This window comes from Priceomyces carsonii (assembly GCF_900007245.1).
Source record: "Priceomyces carsonii strain CBS4050 genome assembly, scaffold: Debaryomyces_carsonii_scaffold_1, whole genome shotgun sequence".
In the NCBI taxonomy this organism is placed as follows: Eukaryota; Fungi; Ascomycota; class Pichiomycetes; order Serinales; family Debaryomycetaceae; genus Priceomyces; species Priceomyces carsonii.
This window is the reverse complement of record NW_026946674.1, coordinates 2,161,916-2,184,603: the sequence shown is the minus strand read 5'-3', so window position 1 is coordinate 2,184,603 and position 22,688 is coordinate 2,161,916. Positions and strand designations below refer to the sequence as shown.

Genomic DNA, 22,688 nt, shown 5'->3' with positions numbered 1-22,688 from the left:
AATTTCATCTCGCGGTGCTTTCTTCCTGTACATAAAAGTGACATGTATTTGGTTCTAAAGGTTGCAAAAGTGAAGAAGCAGTGGGGGGTATGCTATCTATTAACCACTAGTAATCATGAATGAAAGAGCAATTGTTGAAATACCGACGATACACCAAATCATTACAAAGTTTAAGGATCCTCCAAAGGAAACTGCTGAGCCATACATGGAAAGACCAATTACTGTCAAGAATCCTCCGGTGACAGCCAATGTTGACCCAAACACAAGATTCAATTTTGATAAATCAATGTTTCCTCCAGGGGCATAAGTATGCATAAATATATAGCCAAAAAATGCACCAAGAGGTTGCGATAATCCACCCAAAAAAGCGCTTATTGTTATAGCTCGTAATTTTGCAAAGCGACGTGACGTTGAAGCAAACAGATAATATAAGGGTAAGCACATCGAAAACCCTTCAGTTAGGTTATGTAATAAAAGACTGAGAAATATTGACATTCCCAACTTTGGATTAGTCTCTGATGTTATGTACGTTATAAAACCTTCTGGAAGCTTATGCAAAGTGATTGCCAAAGAGGTTTGTATCCCAATCAAAAATAACCTTCCGAATGGAGAAGTTACGTGATGATGATGCTTCGTTTCTCCTTCGGACAATTCATCATGAACATCTGCTGTTTGAAGACTTGACGGCTTTCGAATGTCGTCATTATCACTAGTACTTCCATAGTCACCCATTTCATTTGAAGCATTACTCGTCAATGTAGGAAGTTCACAAAAGTGAAGATTCTTAGGAGGTGTAGACTCGTTGTTATGCATCTGGTTATGGTATAAGCAGAGTTCTGCGGAAGAATACCCTCTACATTCTCCTAACATTTCCTTGTTCTCTTTATCATGAGAAAGAAAATGAAGTAACGACGAACTTCGCTTTATTTTAGATGGTCTATGACTTTCAGTCAAGGGAGCGTGTTCGGTGAGACTTGCGTTGGATGGAATAGTTTCAAGTGCAGTTCGGTGCTGCTCGTTAGCAAAGCTTCCATCGAAATAATCTTGGTGTCTATGCTCATGTCCCTCGGAATGGCCCCTTGCATGCGAATATTCATTTGAATGGCCGTGGGTACCGTTATATGAGTGATTGTCAGTTTCGTCGTCACTGTGGTGATGAATCTGGGAGCAATTGTGATGACTCAGACTATTAGAGTCTCCACTTTCAGGTTCTTGGCTGTGTTCATGCGAACTATGGCTGCAATGGACAACCGATTCGCTCGTAATCAAATGGAGAATCGTATTAGATAAAATTGTAAGAAGCATGCCGCCTATATATGAAGCCACCAAAATAAAATTCAACTTTCTCTCCATATGTGGGCTCACATCCCCGCTCTCCTTGGCTGAATTCAAAAGATACTGAATAGCTTCAGGAAGGAGCCTGAATAAAGATGTGAATAAAAGACACCCGGAGCTAAACGCCAAGGATCCACATAAAAAGGTATAGTTCTCTTTGATTTCAAATTTATATTTACCAGTAATTGACTTGGGAAATACAGCATAGTATATGTCATCAATGAAAATCACAAAGCATCCAAAGACACACAAACAGGAAGATAATGTGGTCAACATCCATCCTTGATCCCAGACAGTAAATAGTTCCTTCATAGCAAGATAAGAACGCCTCGAGAACCAAGTATCAACGGAAGATTAAATCAGACAAAACAAATAGGCACCAGTATGTCAATAGAATATCTAGTACACACAGATGTTAGTCTTTGAAGAGCTGTCAATCGAGACCAGATAATAACCTTTAATTATTTTTGTAAGAATAAATATTCCCTCACATGATGTGTTTTTACGGTAGTGGTTATGACAAAGTGTCGCAAAGATATATATCTAGATACTTCTACAGAAGAAAGTAAATTTTGTAAAGCCGTATTATTTATATTTAATCACAGTTTATACATATTTAATGGCCAAAATACTCTATCCTTTAAATCTTGCAGTTTTCTGAATTAAGTGGCTTCAGTCATTTTTAATTTCATTATTTGTTAAATTATACTGAGGCAATTGAGTGTCATTTACCTTCTTTCTTCTAAATGGAATACGAGCATGTGTGGTGTTCTTTCCTGCAAACTTTCTTTTCTTTAAATGACTCAAGTCAATATATCTTTTGTTGAAATGCACAAACAAATACATTCCCAAACCCGCAACTACAACAAGCAGGGGCATTGTTAACATGACTATATATTTTTCGTAATCAATGCCTTCTTCAATATCATAATCTAAGTGCTGGTTTCTCCACTTTTCCTCCAACTTCTTTAAGTCTTGAAGATGCTCTTTTGAAACCCTGGCTCCCTTCTGAATTTCAACAACCACGTATGACTTCAAGTAGCTTTCTTCCTCATTTACAACATTATCTGGTTCAATAGATAATAATACTTTGCGATAAAACTCATTCTCTCCTATCCATTCTTCATCAACTGTAATAGGAAAATATCCTTTCTCCTTGTCTATCCAGCCACTACTGAAAAATGGTTTATTCAGTACTTTACCGCCCTTCTCTACCACTACGGACCTCTTACCAAGGTCAGATAAATCCCTCTTGGTACCCTTCTGCTTTATACCTTCTTTAACATAAAATAAATTAAGCTTCACGTTTTTAACATCTTTCTCGAAGAATTTTGAGTACCAAGTAACGAAATAGGTCTTATCTTTTTTCCATTGTACGTTGTCTCTGGGAAAACAAAACGGCTCGGTCAGTACATCCTTTGCCAATCCCTTTTTCGAATAACCCTCTGGAGTACATCTGATTAATGGGTCAAGTTCATGATCTTCTGGGTTTTCAGGAATCATTTTCCTCTCAGTAAAGGAATCCTTCATGTTATGTGCTTTCAATTGCTCTTTATTATAGGTCACTGTGGTCGCCGTAGCAAACCACGTACCGTAAGTCGGTGAAGCGTTCTTGATATGGCCTCCCTTCATCTTTGGCAATATAGTTTTAGGTGCACCTTGCTTATCTAAGGAGACCCATGGCTCCAATCCGTTGGTTTGAGCCGGTGGTTTGGCACTAAACGTAACGCTAGCAATTACCGTGGGTGTAACAATCTCTGTGATAGTCGACGAATAAACTCTAACCCAAGCTTGCGGCAACTCTTCCTCTTCAACATTACCATTTTTCTCCTCCATCAACTTCTTATAATCCTTGTTTATAATTTTATCCTTATATCTCTTTTCTAATAGAGGAGAGTCAGTCTGCTTAGCGTCCACCACTACTGCATTTACATTGGCTAATATAAATGCTGCCGATACTAAATTTGCAACCTTCATGATGACTAGGAGTAAAAAAACTAATGAAAAATTAGAAAGATCAATGTATATTTAAATCCGCGTCCTTAAATTTTCCTAGTATCTCAAACCGACATAACCGGCATAGAGAAAAATACGAATATCTTGATGGGCTTAAAATGGAGAATGCTACGAAAATGTAAGAGAACCATAAAGTCGTAAACTGATTACCCTAGCCGTCAGGTTAATCAAGACTTTTGAAGTTTTCTTCTGATAATTCAGTGTTCTATGGCAAGAAATTCCATCATTAAATACACGGTAAGGTAATAGTATTAAATGAAACTATGCTGAGTATGCCAAATGTTAAGAGTTTCTAGTATCAAACCTAATGATTCCAGTGTACCTGAAATCCCCTACATGTTCAAAATTTGCAGTGTTGTTTATTAGATTATCCTATTTCTGGAAGTCAATGAAATATCAATTCTGAGCGTAATACCAAGATGACTTTCAAATGAATTTATAGTCTTTTTTTATTATCCGGGTAAATTATTCTAAGTCTACCATTCTTAAATACATGTTACTAATATTTGATGTAGCCGCATTGGTACTGAACTTCGTTCCACAAATTTGGAATTTCTTGTTCACAAGGATCCCTTATTAAGATAGATTTCTCGTAGAGCAATTTGTTCAACCTTGCTATTATTTTTGTCCCGAATTTGGAAAACTCAGGAAATTGAATTTCAATGTACTTGGAAATGAATCTGTCAGGTAAGTTTTCAAACGTTAAACAATATAAGTAGGCATATAGTAAAATTTCAGATGGCTGTAATTTTCCGCTTTCAAAAATATACCCATGTTGAGATTCCTCATTTTCTTGCTTAGACAATTGCAATAGCAATCCAATAGACCGTTCTATAAGGTTCAAGCATTTCAAGTGGCTTCTACTCTCTCGTAGTTTTGCCTTTTGCCTCGACTTCGCTAATATGTGTTTCTCATGCAAAGCGCTGAGTGCCACCGTCTTATCCTCATCACTTTCATAGATTTCCTGATCTAAATATTCGGATTGGATTATGTCCGCATTGCTTAGGCTGAAGAACCCGCTAGTGCCCGCCGACAATCCCGATAATTGAACTTGCAATTGGGCATTATGATAAAACTTAAGCGGCTGGTTATACATCATGGGGAAGGGAAAGAAATTTTGAAATAGTTTTCGAGTAAAATTTTCATAATTCTCTGTACATATATACAAATTGTAAAGATGAATTCGCTCAAGATGGTTTTCAATTAAGGACACAAGACTCTTGTCTATCAATCTCTTCGTGTCGTTTTTGATGATCGTAAACTCGTCACTCCCCGAACTTCCCATTTCTTCTACTACCCAAGAGGTGATTTCTGCGAATCCATTATATTTTTCCTTATTTACAAGCAACACCGGTAATTTCCCGATATCTGAGATGTTTGTATTTGACGACGTCACTATTTCAAATTCAATCAGCTTCACAGTCGATAACATCGTCAAAAGCCAACTACTAGCAAGACATTCCGGCGATATTACAGATAGTTTTCGATTATTGCCCCAAACATGTAGTTGGTACATTTTTAGATATCATTTGTGTATGACAAAGTATGATATTGTTCATCGAAGATTTCGCCCTCGTTGCAGATGAAGGAAAGTCTAATTCTTTTCTCGCGACATTTGAATATGTCGCATTATTATGAAAGACAAAATTTGACTTTAAGCATTGAGATATGAACTATACTTAAGCCAAGTTGTATTCCTAGTGACCAGATACGTGAATTTTATTCGGTATCATCTAATAATTATTCGATAATCATGTTTATACAATCTGAGAAAAAGAAAAGGTTAACTCTTGATGTGATTGGTCTGTTAGAAGATGATTTAGAAGCTGATGAGTTGAATTACGACAAGTGGAGTAAATTGATAAAACTTGCTCTTGTAAAAGATAAAGAAGAGCAGGTAAGAAATATTTTCACGAAATACTTGACCATCTTTAAGTTTGATGGCCAGCAGTGGTGTAATTATATCAACTATGAGCTAAATAGAGGTGAATTTAAGAAGGTTGAATCTTTATTTCAAAAATGTTTTCTGATTACCCAAAGTGTGGAACTTTATCGCTTGTATGTTTCATATGTTCGTCGTGTAAACGATGTGATTACGGGTGGTGAAATGGCTAGAGGAATCGTTATTCAAGCTTTCGAATTTGCCGTAAGCAAAGTTGGAATAGACATTACGAGCAGTCCTCTTTGGAAAGATTATTTAGATTTCTTGAAATCGTGGACTCCTGCGGCGACCTGGGAACAACAGCAAAAAATTGACTTGATTAGAAAAGTATACAAGAGATATTTAGTGATACCTACCGAGAATATCGAATCGCTGTGGTCTCAATATACTAAATGGGAGAATGAAGTTAATTCTTCAACTGCTAGCAAATTTATTTCGGAAAAGTCTGCAGAGTTTATGCTTGCCAGATCATGGAATACTGAATGGCATAATGTGACAAAAAGTCAATTGATTAGGACAATCGTACCTCACGGGATTGAAAATACCTTAACTCAAAACCAATTAACATTATGGCATCAGTGGTTGGACCTCGAGCGAAGAAACAGTTTACAGATCAAAGATGAGTCTTTGCTAAAACAAAGACTAGAATATGTATACAGACAATCAACTATGTCTCTAGTTTTTGTGCCCGAAGTATGGTTTAAGTTTAGCAACTTTTGGTTGTTAGATAATGAAGATGCGAATCTTAATAAATGCACGAGTTTACTCACGGATAGCCTTACAATAAATCCAAAAAGCTTACTATTAACATTTCAGTTAGCTGAGCTTTACGAAAAAGACAACGACTTTGAAAAGTCTAAGGAAGCCTATGAGACGCTCGCACGTGTCCTAGTGAAAGATTACGATCTATGCAATGAGCAAATCAAAGAACTTGAGGGTAAAACAAAAAAGGTAATTAGCAATGGAACCGGAGATGATCAAGATGCTGATGATGATGATGATGATGAGGACCAAGATGCTGAAATAGAATCTAATGAGCCAGTTTTCCAATTCTCGGAAGATGATGCCAAAACGTTAATCTCATTATATGAGGAAGAGAAGGTAACCATTAGGTCCATTACATTGGTTTATTCAAAATTAATGATGGCTTCCAAGAGATCCCAGGGAATGAAAGAGGCTAGAGGAATTTTCAAACAGGCTCGTGAACATTTTAAGCCAATTGGACATGAAATATATGTGCAAAGTGCATTGAGAGAACATTATAGTGATAATAAAAAATCCGCACTCAAAATCTTTGAGTTAGCGTTGAAGTATTTCGGGACAAACGGAGAATTTTTGATGTCTTATTTGACTTATTTAATCAATGCCAATGATGTCGATAATGCAAGAAAATTAATTCAAACCGCAGATGCGAATATCTCGAAAGATGTGACTCAACTAAAGGAACAAATTGCATCTCCTGATTTGAACTCATTTTATAAGCAATTGAAGCAGCATGAAATCAATAGTAAGAAAGTCTATTTAAGAAAGTTATACAAGGCATACATTTCATATGCCTTTTGCTATCTTTCTTTGGATGTTGCTAATAGCTTTGCTAATAGATATCAGCAACTATTTCCAGAGGACGATCCAATAGACCTATTTAGTGATAGATATCGTATTGACAACATGAATTTGATCAAGCGTTTAGAGTTAGCCTCAACTGAAAGTGAGATTTCGGACGATGAGCCAGTGCCCAAGAGAAGAAAAGTTCAGAACTCGGAAAATGTAGCATTTGAGTCTTCAGGTAGCACTCAGACTAATAACAATAATTTCAGCCTACCTCCTATTCCCGGAACCCAGACTACTCAACATGGCTTCGTTGGCAGCAACATATACAACCTTCTTAGGGTCTTACCTAATGCTTCGTATTTTGGTACATCTTCAGATCATGTTTTCGATGCAGGTAAGTTAATAGAACTATTTACAAATCTTCCGAATACTACTGTGGATTAAGGTTCGATAGTCATTACCAGATTTATATTCCTACGTAATTTAAAGTAGCTCTTATGTATGAATACACAACTTTTATTGAAAATCACAATATAGAGCTGTATTGTGGTTGTAGTACTAAATGTTGAAATCAAAAAATTGGCTGCGAATTTGTACACCTTGCTCCAGCTTGAAGGAATTTTGCAAACAAACACAAAATAATTTATATTAATTTCAAAGAACTTACTGAAATGTTTGGTTTTATCAAGAAGACAGAACAAGGAGCTTTCAATGGATGTTCTAAGTATTATTCGAATAAAATAGTACTTTGGCAGCGTAAAACACTTTTAGTCATCGTTCCAGTGTTGTTTTGTTTGAAGTTCACTTTGGTGAACTTCTTGTACTGTCTGAGCCTATCATATACGTTCCCATTTGTTAAGTTGAGCCAGATAGATTTAAATGCTATCAGTAACCCTTCCATTTCTCTTGGAAACCAAACAAGACACTCCGATATTGCATTTGTGAACCATTTATTAAATAAAAATCTACGAGACGACTATAGCTCTTTTAGACTTGAGAATGAAACTGAGATAATCATTCAACCATCCTTATACTGGAGTCCTTTTTCAATATCTTTTAAGCTACAAGAAAGACAATTTAATTTCAAGGAAGGAAGAATACTAGTTCCCGAAACATCTATCACCACTATGTGGACTAAAACCTTAAAGCAAAAACCATTTCCACTTACCTTCTCAGATACAAAGGAGTTGGAACTTAGAACAAAAGTTAAAAATTTTATTAGACAGCGAATCTTCACGTCTCTTCAGAATGAAAATGCTTTTTCGGACTATGACGTAGACAAGATTCTGCAACTTCTTTTGTTCATAAGGTTTGGTAACTTTGGCATCCTCTGCGCTACTGTTCTTTTGAGCCTTACAGTGGCACTTTTTGTCCTTTGTGGATGCCATACTATGCTCTCTCTTTATTTGACGGCCATAGCTTCCATCTTTCTTGGGTGTGCTATGATCACTTTCACTATCTGCAATTTAATTGTAACTGTACTTATCGATTTAAGATACGCCAATAGAACGAGCCACCGTTCTATTTCCATTTTGCTTTTTCAGCTTATCATTTATTTACTATTCACTTCCTTACTTGGCATAGAATTTAAAAGAAAGGAAGCTGAAAGGAAGGAGAAAATACTTATTGCTTCATTTTCACCTTCGCCATCCCCAGATCAAGGGACAGATAAATCTAGCATATATTCCAACTTATCAAGCTTTAACCCTAAGAAAGATGATTCACGATCTGAAAATCCAAGTCTCGTCATAAATAGCTTGGATCCAATGAAGAGGGTTGATGACTCAAAGTTGATGATGTACAAAACACATTTTGAAAGAATGTGTTCAGAGAAAGATTGAAGATACCTGAGTATGTGTTCATGTGCTTTTGAATGGATCTGGAGATCAATAATATTAATAAATACATTTTCTATAACTAGCTATTTGTTTTCCTTGCTTTTAATAGACAACATGGTGGATAGAGAACAATTGAAGAAAGTATAATGTATAATGCAGGTGCTCTTTAAAATGTTCTTGTATCTTCCTGAAATATACCTATAGTATCTGTGAATGAAGGTTTGAAGGCCCAATTATTAAACACGTCGTAAACCAATAAGAATTCTTCAGTCAGAAGATCTCTTGGGCATTTATTTAAAATTTCTTTGGGAATTTTTGGAATCAAATCTATATCAGCGCCAGGAGCTAACTGTGATAATGCATCCGAAAGCTTACCAGTGGATCTGTACATTAAAATTTGAAGAATGTATTCAAGCATATCAAAATCCAAATCAGGTCTATTCGTAGGAACGATTTCAACAACTGCTAAGCTAGCTCCAACAGGAAGGATGGATTTCAAGGGTATCAAATATGGCTGATCCTTCATGATAAGGTTAGGATCATAGTCATTTCCATTTGGAACCAGATTATCGGAAACTTCAGAGACTGCGATTAAATGAGAGTCAGTGAATAGTTCTCTCTTAATAGCAGATTTATTTCTCTTGTTGAAGTGGGCCCCCGACCAAAATTTTTGGGCAGTAACGTCGGGTATGAAACATATCATTCGTACTCTTCCGTACTTTTGTAACCAATTTTGATATACAGAGCACATTATCCATTGTGCTAATAGAGATTCACCAAACTTCTGTGTCGTGAGATTCCCCACTATGAGTAACTCGTCATGAACTTTTTCTCTGGATTCATATTTTGGCTCAATAATCTTTTTTTGAAGAATTTCATCGAAAGTTTCCCACTTGAAGCCGTTTTTAGGGAAAAGTATAAAATTTTCTTCATTCCCTGTTTCTTTTTGCAAATACTCGATCCTATCTTTCCATATTTCAACATTCTCTTTCGAATCTTCTACGATTATATGCTTGTTTGGTTTAAGTTCTTGGTTCAAAATCGATGAAAATAAGCCGTATCCTGGAAACACATCAATGATATCCAATCGTTTGGAATTTGAATACTTCGATTTTAGTTCGAGTTTCTTCAAAATTTCATGACAAATGGCTGGACGAATGACATGCTTGTGTCCGTATTGAAATTTGGGTATTCCCATCTTTTTGAAATGCTCAGCCAACGCTGGCTTGATGAACAGCGCCTTAGTCATATACTATTGATCATCAACTTGATTTATCTAACATTAAAGAGATCAGAAAGTTATGCTCATGATTATAAATCACGTGATAGATATATATGTAATGGTGATAAGTATCATTTCTTAAAATGTACTTAGAAGAGAAAGGGAAGTCATGTCTATAAATCAAGTTGAAGCAGAGAAAAGCAACCTTGCCAGTAACATTCCATTTGTATTTCTCGATCAATCGGAAAGAGTAATATTTTCTTCTCCTACTGCAAGACAATCTTTATGCCTTAGCCTGATGGACTGTAAAATTGGTCAAGTAAACATAACAGCAAAAAATGGCACTTTATTTTTGACAAACAAAAGGCTCATATATATGACTGGCTCACAAGGCGATATAAACAATTTTCAGATTATCTTAAAAGACGCTTCTTCGTTGCGATTTTCTCACGAACTCAAGTCGCCCTTGCTCGGGGCAAATTATTGGGAATTTGTGTTTTTCAGTTCTGCTGGAGGTCCCAGTAATATGTCACCAAAGGATCAATGGTTCAAGGGCCAGATAAAATTCAATGATTCTGGAATATTCAATTTCATTCAAAAGTTCGATGAAGTACTCCACGATTCAATAAATAATCAAAATGTTGACGAAGAGCTTCCTAGATATACACCCACGATTCAATAATATACATTAAATTAATTTAAATAACTCTCTAACTAAATACGCCAATCACTCGCTTGTGAGGGCTTCAGTATTTATATGGATACAAAGTGTTTAATCGACAGTTCTTAGATTCCAACCAGTGGACTTTTAGAATCGCTTAAATCGATATCTTCCGTCTGCGTCCGGAGTGGCTGCTTGATGGCATTATTAGACACCACAGGATTAAGCCCTAGTTTTTCATCAAACTCAGTGAAATCAAGAGCTTCTTCAACTTGTTCCCGATCCAAACTAGACAATTCTTGAAATTTTTCTTTTACCAAATTTTCAAGAGTCACAGCATCTTGATATACGATCGATCCTTCTTCATTATAGACCTTAGCGTTACTAAACATCAAATGGAAGTCTTCCAAGAGTTCTTTCGCATGAACATAGCAATTAGTATTAATCCTCTTCTTTACAACGTCTAGCGCAATTGGATGCTTTATCAAAACATAATAATCGGGATAAAGCTTCTTGGAAGGCTTCACTAGGAATATATCACTCAATGAGCGACCATCCTCATCATGATAAGTCATCACTGATTCATATATTGCTTCTGCAATATCCTGTAGACTCGACCGTTCACCTGAAGTCAATGGGTCAACAGAAGGCGTCGTTCTGTTAAAGGGTTTAGATGCCCTTGAACGTCCTTGAGATCTGTTCCTTATTGCAGGAGTTGTAGATTTCTGTTTCTTAGATGAACTCGAATCAGACTGATAATCATCTCCCATTAGTTTCCTCTTAGAAGAATTTCTGGAGCCAGGCTCAGTTTGAGTAGTACTTTCGTCATCACTATTATACTCAGAGATTTTCGCCTTTTTACCACGCAGACCTCTAGAACGTTTCTGTCTTGAGCTGTCATCATCGCTATCGTCAGAGAGCATTCCATCAATTTTTTTTAACCATTGCTCTTCCGTCAAGTTGTCATCATACATTGCTACTTTTCTCTCCCTCGACCCTCTACCATACTCTTGAAGAATTTCATCCCTTTTCAAAAAGTCATCAGGATTTCTCTTGTATATAGAGGGAAGTTCTTGCTCCAGAAATAATCTTGTGGGGTATGATGCATCCCTAGTCTCCTTTGCTCTGGCTTCATCTAGATTCCTGAAAATCTCTATTTCACCGTCGTTTCTTGCAATAACTTGATTAAGCTCGTCATCATCCAAATCATCATCATTTTCGTAGCCTCCTTTCTGTTTCCTTTCATCCTCCTTTTCAATTAATGCTCTCAAGAGAGCCTCTTGCTCCTCCGCTGTAGATTTGTTATCGAACTTACCTGCCTGAATGACTTTTCCGTCGATCTCTAGTTTAGCATAAGCTCTTTCCAAAATCATTTCCTCAACAGAGTCCTCTGTGATGAGCCTCAAAATTCTGACTTCATTTTTTTGACCGATTCGATGAGCTCTATCTTGTGCTTGTAAATCCTGATGTGGATTCCAATCAGTGTCAAATATAATGACGGTATCCGCGGTTTGCAAATTTAAACCTAAGCCACCAGCTCTAGTAGACAATAGAAAACAAAAATACTCAGAGTTCTCAGCATTGAATAATTTCAATAATCCCGTTCTGTCATCAGCTTTAGTGGCACCATCTAGTCTCATGTACTTAAGCCCTCTCAATCTTAAGAAATCTTCCATTATGTCCATAATCTGAGTCATCTGAAAAAAGATTAAAACCCGATGACCTGTTGCTTTAAATTTCGGTAAAACCCTATCTAATAATTCAAACTTACCAGCAACTCTCCATATCTGATCATTTGTTTCGACCGTGGGATTGATCAAGTTTTCAACTTCTTCATAAACAAAAGGATGATTGCAAATTTTACGTAATTGCATGATTTGGTTATTTGCATTTTTGATCATCACCGGAACATCTTCATTATTAGGATCTGAAGCGAATAAAACATTATACTTAAGCATTTGTTGATAAAGCTTTGACTGTAAAGCAGACATTTTGCATTTCACGACTTTTTCGACCTTGCTCGGCAAATCCTTTTCGACATCTTTTTTAAGTCTTCTTAATAAAAATGGTCTTAAAACTTTATGCAATCTCCTAATAACCAATAGCGTCTCTTCTTCACTCAACTCAATCTTGTCTTGTCCTCCAGTATTTGCAAAAGGAGTATTAAACCACTCATCAAAAGATTTAACAGAGTTGAAAATCTTTGGCAAGACAAAGTTCAAAAGAGCCCAAAGCTCTGGTAAGTTGTTTTGTAAAGGAGTTCCAGTCAAAATTAAACGATAATCGCTATGATAATGATGAGTCAAAGTCTCTGACAACTTTGAATTGGCATTTTTCATTCTGTGACCCTCATCGATTATCATATGGACCCACTTGATTTTAGAAAGTAGATTTCTGTCCTTAATGACATATTCGAATGTAGTTAAAAGTATTTGAAAGTTTCCTTGTTTAATGTCGTATTGTAACACCTTACGCTGGTTTGGTGTACCTTTGTAGGTAATTTTCTTAACACTTGGTGCCCATTTTTCAAATTCTAAGTTCCAGTTAGTTAAAGTTGAAAGAGGTACTATGACCAAAAAAGGACCCGGTATATGCTTTGCCTCAATAAGATACGTGACCAAAGAAATCGTTTGAATTGTTTTACCAAGACCCATTTCGTCTGCTAATATACCGTTCAAATGATTGTTGAATAATGACACCATCCACTGTAAACCTTTTATTTGATATTCTTTAAGGGTGCCTCCAACTAAAATAGATGGTTGCTTCGTAACTTCTTCTTTTATTCTATGAGCGATATGATAATAATCAAGCTTTTCCCTCTTTTCATCTTCACTAATTACAGGTTCGAGCTGATTACCGTCTTTTTCAACCCTGCCCTCTTTCTGCTGGTTTTGAACAGCCCTCGCTAAAGAATCCAAAAACTGATTAGTTTGTTTAAGCAAATGTGTAATTCTAGTATCTTTCGTGTGATCTAATAATTTCAAATACTCCTCCTCGTCATTCAGCTTCAAGGCTTGCAAACGCTGCTTTGCCATTCTTTCAATCTTCCTTTGTTCTTCCTTGGCAGCATGGTTGTGAAAACTAGCTATCTTAGAAAAGAACCTCTCACTCTTTTCCTTCTTCCGTTGAAACTTGAAGGATCGCTTCTCTGAGCTTGATAGAATCTGGCGAATTGAACTATGGTGCTTTTGGTTCTGTTCCTGAACTAATGAATCCAATTGATGCCGATATAATTCACGAGTAGCATGGACTCCATCAAGAGAAAGATTATTGAACTTTGCTAAGAAATTTGGATGTGAGTTAGGAAGTAAAGATTGGCCAAACCAAACATGCGACAAAAGTTTGCCTCTCAATGTCTTTTGAAACGGGAGAAGTTCTAATTTAACGATTTCCGATTTAAGTTCCTCCTTCTCCAGTTCATCATCCGTAATTTCTGCCAATCGTTCCTTCAATGATGATAGCCTCTGATCAATCTGTAGGAGAATCGTTATTTCTCTGTTATATCTTATATTTTCCATATGAAAGGTTTCTGGTAAAACAAATGGAAATTGAAATCGGCTCTGAGGAGCATACAATGCACTAAATGCAACGTCAACATCATCAGAGATGCTCGGTACCTCGAAACAATCAACTTGAACATTTGGCTTATTAATTGGAAGGATCACCTTATCATTTTTTTCCTTATTAGGGATTAGGTCTTTTATATTCACAGGGGGTTCAGGGGTCATATATACCGGCTCCAATGTATTTGCCTTACCTTTGCTAGCCTGATAACTTGAGACTGAAGGAGCCCTCACAGACGGCAGGTTGCGATATGGTAGGTTAGGACTTTCATTCTTTAAGTTCTTTTGTTGTCTTATGCCCTTCGCAATGAAAGAAGGGTCACTTTGGAGTGGAGGCCCTTGAGGAATCGATTGAAAAGTAGCAGGGGATTGATTATTCATGGGAAAATTTGGAGAACCTGGTTTGTTGGGAGCAATATCTGGTGACGCGTGTAATTGTTGAAATTGTCCATTAACAGAGGGTAAGTAAGAACCATCGGGAAAAGCAGATCTGTCATTTGTAATAAAATCTATGAGATTTTGCGGTATCGGTTGTCCACTGGAATTTGGATTTTTTACTAAAAACTTAAGTGCTTGATACTGGGCCTTCACTAGTTGAAACTGTTGAGGAGTAAAAGCTGAACCATCTTGTGAATTATTAAGAAACAGCGGTGCCGCGGCACTATTGGAATTATTTGGAAACCCTTGAGGTTGATTCAGAGGAGTACCACCGATCCCCTGGCCCTTAGGAATATTCACTTGCATATTTGGACTGACACTCTTATTGGGAGGCATACCATTGATGCTTGGGTTATGTTGTATACCTGGATTAGGAACATTGCTTACCTGACCATTGTGAGGGATTTGCTGAGCTTCTTGCGCGCCATATTGTCCCCCCTGACGTTGTTGCTGCTGTTGTCTTTGAAGAGCTTGCTGATTTTGCTGTTGAAGAAATTTAATTATCTTGCTTAAATGTGCAAACTCAGGAACATTTACCGCATGTTCACCAAACTGATTTCGTAGTTGGTGCCAACGTTGAAGAATTTTCTGAATTTCTTCTCTCAGCAATTGCCGATTCATGGCTCTTTTGAAGAAATTACCGTATTCTCTCTAATTGATTGTATTACTTCAATCTGTTGATACTGATATAAAAAAGAAAATTCGGGTTCTGTTATTTAAGTCGTGTAATATCATTCCTGTATATAAATGTATACAATATCAATAACGATAGTAGGATCTAAATCCATATACCAGTTTCAACTGCTTCTTCAAATAGAGATAGAGCTTTGATTAGTAACACTAGACCAATAGATGACTTTAAGTGATATATAATACCTATAACATTATGGCATCCATAAAACGCCCTTGGTTCGTGGTGCATAATTAATAGCCTCAAACTTTTCCTTTTTAACATTTTTACCAACGATACCTTTTGAGCTTGAAGTAATTCCTTTCACACCAGTAGATTTCGGAGTCTCTTTAACAGCATCGTTGTGTTTCGTGTTTCGCTTTGAACTTTTTGGTGTGGTGTATGCGTATTTTGTTGTATCGACCTTGTGCTGGAGAATCGCGCTCGAAATAAGATTAGCATCTTCATTTAAGGAGGCACATACATTAGGGTCGTAGCGTCTAAACTGATTAACATCATAGTCCTTATAGATTAACAAATCTGCTTCGTTCAAATTTAAGCAACCTATATTAAAACTTCTCATCCATATCCTTGTGATCGCGTCTTCTGTAACAAGGTGCCAAATCTTTCCAGTATCTTTTGCTTCAAAAAACTTTTTAAATATGCATGATCTTACCAAATACTTTAACCGTCTGGGTATCTCAGCATCAGCATTGCTTCCCTCGATGGAAACATCACTTTTGAGTGCAGCGTTAGTCACATCGGTATTAAATGAATTCTTAACATTTAGATGCTCTAATGAGTCAGTTTTGTCGTCACACTCTCTAGGTCTAGCAGATGAGAAGGGAAGTTCGAAATTAGTTTTGTTGTGAGGAAATTCTGTGACCTTTGGAGAATGGATTTGGTAGCTCAAACATTCATTCCAGCTTGGTATCCTTTGGTTGGGAGATTCGAGTTGGATTTCAGTAACTATTGGCCCCTTTTCGTCAGCATCATTTGAATAAGTGTCCTTCTCCTCAAGGAATTTGTTGATAAATCTTATCGACTCTCTTGCATTTACTGCAGACATCAAGAATCCTTTCTTGACGTGTTCAAACTCGTGCAATGTATAGGTTGGAACATATAAGTTCAAGTGTACTAATTCATTTTCCTGAAAATCGACGTTATGGGCTAAATATTCTTTACTGAACCAGCGTTTGATGTTTCCAATTCCTCGAACAAAAGCTGTATGATCAAGAATTAAATTTATTTCCCTTCTAATAGCCTTCTCAGACTTTTCAGCCGCCCGTGTTCTAGCTCTCTCGAAGAAAACTAGCTCATCATTATCAGGACCTATTGAGTCATCCTCTTCCCCCATTGTTGGTTTCATGCCAAACACTCTATATTACTTCGTTAGGTTTGTTCGTACAGATTTTTATTTTTTTCAGAGCAATATGAAGGTTGACACTACATGTTACTTATTGGTTACGAAAAAGAAAGAACAGAAAGAGGAAATATTAGTTGATCAGTCGTGGTATAGAACCATAGCTGATTATGAATGAGAAACAACTACAATTGAAATCATCTTGGTAGAACGGCGAATATATATTTTTTAGGAGTTATACACACATTATTCCTACTTTTTAACTTTGTTAGATATATCCTGTGAATTAATCAGTAGCAGCAAGCTCATGAGATTGAAACAAATCTTGTCTTTGAAAGACAAGTCGATCAGATAATAGTCAATGGTTGTATTCATCGAGCTAAAGCTCTAACATTAGAGATGCCAGAAAAAACATATAACGAAAAAGGTTCATCCTTCAAATTTCATTTCAAATGAGCTCTGCTGTGCCACTTACATAATAAATGAAAAACTTACTTCAAACACCAATAGTTTTAGAACAGATATTTTTTTTAACAAAAATTAAAGAACTATGAGCGAAAGTAAATGAAAAAAAAAAAGAGCATAAAAATGAAAAAAAAAAAGAAAAAATTGGTGTCACAAATCTAAAAATTGCAATTACCGAGAGACTACTAAATCAAGGAACCCGTAATCAACAAAGTCGACTTAATCGTAGTTACATGTATCCCATTCTTTATCTAAGATTCACAAAAACATACTAATTGAATTCAAGCACCGAGTTTTGCGAGCTTTGGGGCTCAATTGGAGTAAAGATTGTAAGATCTTTTTCTATGCTGCTTGGGGATTCAGATTCATTTGTGATCTTATCTTTTTCTAAGGTATTGACAGCTTTTTGAAGCTCAAGCACCTTTTTGTGATATTTCTCAATATCATCGTTAAAAAAGTTCTGTTTATCAACTAAGGCCATTTTCCATTCTTTGAACCTTCTTTCTTGGAGAGCTATGACTTGGTTAAAAGCTTCTTTAGAACGAAGCTCACTTCGTTTTACTTCGGGGTCATAGCACTCCAGAGAATCCATTATTTCTTTGAATCCTATTTTGTGATAAGCGAAATATTGATCAATACCATCATTGGGTAATTTTTCCAAGCATCTCCGTTCATATTCATATGTTAATTTCAAGCGATGAGCTAAAAGATGTTCACGATAATTTTCGTAATGTGTTTCCGTAGAGAAAATCAAATCTAATAAGTTCTCTCCCATTAAGACATTTCTGAGATCAGCGAAGTCGCAATGGCTCCTATTATCTACCTCCACAAGCCCCCATTTATACTTTCTACCTCTAACGTACTTATTGTTTCCATTTCTGTAGTATGTGTTTGAGCCTACAACTGCGAAAGGCGCTACGGATTCAATTCTATCAGACAAGCCTTCATCTAAAAGAAAATCGCAAATCGGAATCGAATTGAATTTCATTGTTCTTCTGACTTCATTTTTAAATTTGATCAATTCTTCTGATGAAAACGTATCACTTTTGCCAATGACAGGTATTAAATTTACCCTTTTAGATAAGGCCCTCATTGTATCAATATCTAAAGGCTTCAATTTACTTCCACTGGGGTTGAGAAAATAGAGACAACAATGCACCCTGTTGTCCTTAATTTTGCTTCTATCGGGCTCTTTCGACTGAAACATGTAACTTGTAAACTGATCATCGATAAATTTAGTGGCAGGATACCAGGCAAAGTTATTATCGATTAGATTTCCAATACCAGGTGTATCAACTAGAGTTAATCGAAGCTTGAAACCTTCTTCTACCAATTCATATTTGTGCAAAGTGATATTACTGGTTGCTTTCGGAATTTCTGTCGAAGTATTTATCAAGTTTGAACGAAACAAGGTATTGATAAAAGTTGTTTTACCTGTACCAACCATCCCTGCAACCATTAAAGTAAAATTGCTGCCTTTCTTATAAGACATAAGAGTATACTGCTCTGGAAGGTAACTTAATCCCGCCAATCGTTCTTTATGATAGGGTATGGCGTTAACAGAAGGCGTCGAATTAAGAGAAGCAACCTCGAGCCCCATCCCATCTAATATTGGCGACTTCCCTAACCATTTAGACAGCTGTTGAATACCCGGATCCTTTTCCACAAACGTTCCTGCACTGCCTTTTCTGAGATCCAGTCTATTTTGAACATTACCGGCATCAGAGAGGACAGATGATCGAGGGAAAACATTGAAAACAGACTCCGCACTAGAAAGAAGATTTGGTCTTTCAATTTCGCAGCTTGTGTGTTGTGGATACATTTTATCACTTTTCAGTTTGACTACTGAATATTCTTGTAACTGTTTTCATCTTCATAATGTAATTGACCAACTAGCCACAAACACAGAGTTGCAAAATCATTTGTAATTGTTGCAAGTTTTCCTGCATAAACATTGCTTATTTTTGTTGCCTCTAATTTCTGAAGTGCTTTCTTGTTTGCGAAAGGGTGGCACTTGAAGAGTTTCTTGATGCAGACCAAGAGAGTGCTCTTTGTTTCAGTAATACAAAGTACGGGATGAACCGAGCAACTTTGCGTCGTAAGTCTATTCATATCGTTACACGATGTCCCCAGCTGAACTATTACATTTCCTAATCGGGTCGATGTATAAACATGGGCCCTCAAAATAGCCTTTTTTGAACGAAATCAATAGATACGACTGCCTTCGGTCTGAGCATAGAAATAATATGAAGAATAGAACCAAAAGTTACTTCAAATTAAAGGGACTGTGTGTTTTTTGATCCGTTCAAAACTTCTTATCGAGGGCTAGCTAGCTTAGGATCACTAGATGTTTAAGGTAAATCGATCAACAGAAGACCTTCACGGGTTGGGTCAGCGAAGGAACATAGATCGAAGAAGAGCAAGATCGTCATCTCCAGTCAAAAACCGTCGCTTTCTTCCCAGCAATTCACAGGGTGAATTTTCACGAAGCTTAGAGGACCTTCGGTCTGTGTGCTCGGGTGGTTCTAACCTATCGTATGAGCAACTAAAGCTGCTTTCAAATTCACCAATTTCTCGAAGATTACACATTAATTCAGACTCAAGCAAGTATGTAATTCCGATTCCCTTCACTTTGCAATTACCTCCCAAGTTGAGTCAAAAAAACATCGAGAAAGAGCGTTCAAGGTCTCCTTCTCCGCTGAGACTGCCTCCAAGACGTGGAGGCACAAGTCGCATGAAGCAAACAAAACTAATATATACGGGTCTAAAATATGAGAAGATAGGTTCACTGTCTGAAAGTGAGCTAGAGGAAGAAGAAATCAATATTAAACTAAATGAAATTAGTCGCCGACCACCTCCAGTCTCGCAGAACAAGTCTAAAGCTCTGAAATATATACATAAGAGCTGCTTGTCTTCTCTGGATGTCTTGAGTGTCATTGAAGAGGCTTCCTTGAATGAAAAGAGCTCACGAAGGTCGAGCGTAAAGTCAATAAAGAGCAAGCTGTTACCTGCATTGCCAGCAAGGCCGCTGGAAAATAAACAACTCCCATCGATAGCTGGATTGGGTGATGCGATCAAATCAACTAAAATTCCTACTAATTATACGTTGCCTAGTTTGCTGCTTAACAGGAGACCATCTGGGAGGATAGTTTTTGCGCATACACCAACGGTAGAGCAGAACGAAAACACAAGCAGTCGTTTGATAACTGACCCTAATTTGGAAGAAGAGAAACCCCTCCGGCCGATCTCAAATCTAGTTACTAGCTTGCTCCCGAGGTCGAGAACACAAGATAACTTGAGTTTTTTTCTCTCTGATAATGTACCTGTTGAGAACCGAGACCATTACTTAAAAATTCACAAAAGAAGCTTCAGCGATGAGTCTTACGTATCCTCTGCAGTGTCTTTCACCTCAGGATGCGAATCAATGAGCTACAACTTATCTAATCAGTCTTATGGTAACATAGATGCGCAAAGCGATTATATCTCAAGAAATCCTAAGATTTTTGCCTCATCCTATCCTTCAAACAGAATACAGTCCTCCATCCCTAGTTGTGATGAATCTGAAACATCCTTCACAACTGATGATAGTGAATGTACTGAAAAGTCATGGGACTCTACTAAAAAATCAATTAATCTTGACAATCGAAATTCGGAATTGGATTCTACACATGATGAATCAGCTCATTTTGATCCTGCGCAAAAAGAATTGCCTCCTCGTCCTCAGCTGTTACATTCTCCAAATTCCATAAAAAATATTACGAATCTCTTTTCCATTGAACGAACTGGTTCTGATACGTGTGAATCTTCGCCCATAAAGGCATCGAATTCATATTCAAACTCAAATTCAGCTTCAGATTCGGATTCAGAAAATGAATGCATAACAAGAACGGTTTCCAAGCTCTACCAATCTTCTGGAGAGCCTTTAATAGAATCTAATATCTGTGATGACAGTTTAAACAACGGAGCCGGAAAAATGTTTTCCTTTCCCAATAATAGCTCAAATGCCACGAATAGCGACGAGGCAAGGAAACTGCTTACAAAGGATTCAACGTCATCGGGGAAGGCTCCTCGCTGTTTCAAACCCGGAGGTGTAATAGTGATACCTGATTTGGAAGAGATAAGGTTATCATCTCATAAAAGCTTAGGTCCTAGCTGTTCGCATAATGGGATTGCATTCGATGATATACCTTCAGAATCCTCAAAAACAGAAGAGAGTAGTGGCTCTTCAGATTGTGAAAGCGAATTGGAGCCTATTGGAGTACCTACTAGTGCCGCAAAAAGCGTTATACAAGACCAATTTAAGTTGGTTACAAATGCGGAGTCTGACACTGACTCAGAGCCGGCAAAGGTATCATTGTATTCCGATGTGTTAATTTCGAGATCAACTCCAAATTTGCTACTAGACGATAATAAGCACAAGCCTGCCGCCAAATCATTTGAAAATTCAGTTGCTAGAGATAAAAATTATTCACCAGCTTGCTCAAAACACAGACGACGCAAATCGATGTATAGTATTGACTTTTTTCCGGAAAACGACAACAGAAACGATGATTTAACAGCATCGGCGACAAGTGCTCATGTGAAATCAAAATCTGTCGACTTCGCTTTGTTGAATGAAGAGTTAAGTCTGCTCAAATGTGATTCAAAACCTAGTAGGAGCATGTCTAATGATCAGAAGCCAGTTGATAATGAGATATATCCCTTAAAAATTAATATTGCAGAGCCCCCATCTAAGGTTGATTATGCAATTGATTTTAATGAAGCGGAAGATCTCACACAAAGATCGGCCGATAATATGAGTGAAAGATCTAATGATATCAAATTACGTACAAAGACCAAATCACATAATCCTAGTAGTTTTGGGAAATTTGATCACTTTAGAAAAGACTTGAATAAAGCCAAAAGAAAATCCTCAGGAGGAAATCAATCTTCAACGTCATATTCCAGCTACCAGTCAAGTAGAAGTCTTATGGCAAGTTCTTTAACTTCTCTCTCCGATAATAATAGCGTCGTTATTGATTTAACTAAAGAGAAATATGACATATGTACAATCCAAAGGAATAATTCTACTCAATCTTACAAATCTGTTACTGAAAAAACGAAGGATGGAAAACATATTGAAGTTGTTCTAGTAGATGAGGAGGATAGAGATGAATTGGAAAGCATTTATTCTAAATACCTCAAAAGTTCGTGGTTAAAAAGAGCAGAATCTATGGTATCTCAATCCTCAGTAGCTAGTTCTGTTTCTTTTGAAAGCAAAGCTGACTCAACTTCGCAACTAAAATTAAAAGACAGAGATGAATTGGTTGCAAAATATAAAAAGAGTCTTCAAGATCTCCGAGCAAATTATGGTGCATCGAGTTTGAAAAAAAATAATTCAAATAGAACTTCAAATGTCACGAGCAGTTCCCTAGTTAGCTCGGCAGCTAAAAAATTGGCGCATACTCCTAATGGCAGAAAGGTCTCACTGGAGATTATGAAGCATGAAAGAAAAGAGCTGAATTTGGTTGCCGAAGAGACAAAATATTTTGATTTTTCAAAATCTAACTATGACTTTAGTTCTTTTATGGAGCAAAGACAAAATGATTGATAATTATTCTTTCAGTGCGATATTTTTACTTTGA

General features: G+C 36.8%; 12 protein-coding genes across 12 annotated transcripts; 4 read left to right on the top strand and 8 right to left on the bottom strand.

Annotated features, from left to right (window-relative positions):
* Window positions 1–99: 99 nt before the first annotated feature.
* On the bottom strand, window positions 100–1,647 carry PRCAT00001206001 (Zn(2+) transporter; the record flags this gene model as incomplete). Its single annotated transcript, XM_062950973.1, has 1 exon — window positions 100–1,647. One exon carries the CDS (start codon window positions 1,645–1,647, stop codon window positions 100–102), a length of 1,548 nt encoding a protein of 515 aa, XP_062808022.1.
* A 360-nt stretch (window positions 1,648–2,007) lies between these two features.
* On the bottom strand, window positions 2,008–3,312 carry PRCAT00001205001 (uncharacterized protein; the record flags this gene model as incomplete). Its single annotated transcript, XM_062950972.1, has 1 exon — window positions 2,008–3,312. One exon carries the CDS (start codon window positions 3,310–3,312, stop codon window positions 2,008–2,010), a length of 1,305 nt encoding a protein of 434 aa, XP_062808021.1.
* A 538-nt stretch (window positions 3,313–3,850) lies between these two features.
* Window positions 3,851–4,867, bottom strand: SAM37 (SAM complex subunit; the record flags this gene model as incomplete). The annotated part of the gene is made up of 1 exon (XM_062950971.1): window positions 3,851–4,867. One exon carries the CDS (start codon window positions 4,865–4,867, stop codon window positions 3,851–3,853), a length of 1,017 nt encoding a protein of 338 aa, XP_062808020.1.
* Window positions 4,868–5,104: 237 nt separating this feature from the next.
* PRCAT00001203001 (cleavage polyadenylation factor subunit) lies at window positions 5,105–7,288 on the top strand (the record flags this gene model as incomplete). Its single annotated transcript, XM_062950970.1, has 1 exon — window positions 5,105–7,288. The coding sequence occupies one exon, from the start codon at window positions 5,105–5,107 to the stop codon at window positions 7,286–7,288; it is 2,184 nt and encodes a 727-aa protein (XP_062808019.1).
* A 227-nt stretch (window positions 7,289–7,515) lies between these two features.
* On the top strand, window positions 7,516–8,685 carry PRCAT00001202001 (uncharacterized protein; the record flags this gene model as incomplete). The annotated part of the gene is made up of 1 exon (XM_062950969.1): window positions 7,516–8,685. The coding sequence occupies one exon, from the start codon at window positions 7,516–7,518 to the stop codon at window positions 8,683–8,685; it is 1,170 nt and encodes a 389-aa protein (XP_062808018.1).
* Window positions 8,686–8,848: 163 nt separating this feature from the next.
* Window positions 8,849–9,931, bottom strand: PRCAT00001201001 (RNA polymerase specificity factor; the record flags this gene model as incomplete). The annotated part of the gene is made up of 1 exon (XM_062950968.1): window positions 8,849–9,931. One exon carries the CDS (start codon window positions 9,929–9,931, stop codon window positions 8,849–8,851), a length of 1,083 nt encoding a protein of 360 aa, XP_062808017.1.
* Window positions 9,932–10,073: 142 nt separating this feature from the next.
* Window positions 10,074–10,586, top strand: PRCAT00001200001 (uncharacterized protein; the record flags this gene model as incomplete). Its single annotated transcript, XM_062950967.1, has 1 exon — window positions 10,074–10,586. The coding sequence occupies one exon, from the start codon at window positions 10,074–10,076 to the stop codon at window positions 10,584–10,586; it is 513 nt and encodes a 170-aa protein (XP_062808016.1).
* A 104-nt stretch (window positions 10,587–10,690) lies between these two features.
* SNF2 (SWI/SNF catalytic subunit) lies at window positions 10,691–15,187 on the bottom strand (the record flags this gene model as incomplete). The annotated part of the gene is made up of 1 exon (XM_062950965.1): window positions 10,691–15,187. The coding sequence occupies one exon, from the start codon at window positions 15,185–15,187 to the stop codon at window positions 10,691–10,693; it is 4,497 nt and encodes a 1,498-aa protein (XP_062808015.1).
* Window positions 15,188–15,450: 263 nt separating this feature from the next.
* On the bottom strand, window positions 15,451–16,605 carry PRCAT00001198001 (uncharacterized protein; the record flags this gene model as incomplete). Its single annotated transcript, XM_062950964.1, has 1 exon — window positions 15,451–16,605. One exon carries the CDS (start codon window positions 16,603–16,605, stop codon window positions 15,451–15,453), a length of 1,155 nt encoding a protein of 384 aa, XP_062808014.1.
* A 730-nt stretch (window positions 16,606–17,335) lies between these two features.
* SPR3 (septin) lies at window positions 17,336–18,886 on the bottom strand (the record flags this gene model as incomplete). The annotated part of the gene is made up of 1 exon (XM_062950963.1): window positions 17,336–18,886. One exon carries the CDS (start codon window positions 18,884–18,886, stop codon window positions 17,336–17,338), a length of 1,551 nt encoding a protein of 516 aa, XP_062808013.1.
* A 20-nt stretch (window positions 18,887–18,906) lies between these two features.
* On the bottom strand, window positions 18,907–19,176 carry PRCAT00001196001 (uncharacterized protein; the record flags this gene model as incomplete). Its single annotated transcript, XM_062950962.1, has 1 exon — window positions 18,907–19,176. The coding sequence occupies one exon, from the start codon at window positions 19,174–19,176 to the stop codon at window positions 18,907–18,909; it is 270 nt and encodes an 89-aa protein (XP_062808012.1).
* A 235-nt stretch (window positions 19,177–19,411) lies between these two features.
* Window positions 19,412–22,654, top strand: PRCAT00001195001 (uncharacterized protein; the record flags this gene model as incomplete). The annotated part of the gene is made up of 1 exon (XM_062950961.1): window positions 19,412–22,654. The coding sequence occupies one exon, from the start codon at window positions 19,412–19,414 to the stop codon at window positions 22,652–22,654; it is 3,243 nt and encodes a 1,080-aa protein (XP_062808011.1).
* Between the last annotated feature and the right edge of the window lie 34 nt (window positions 22,655–22,688).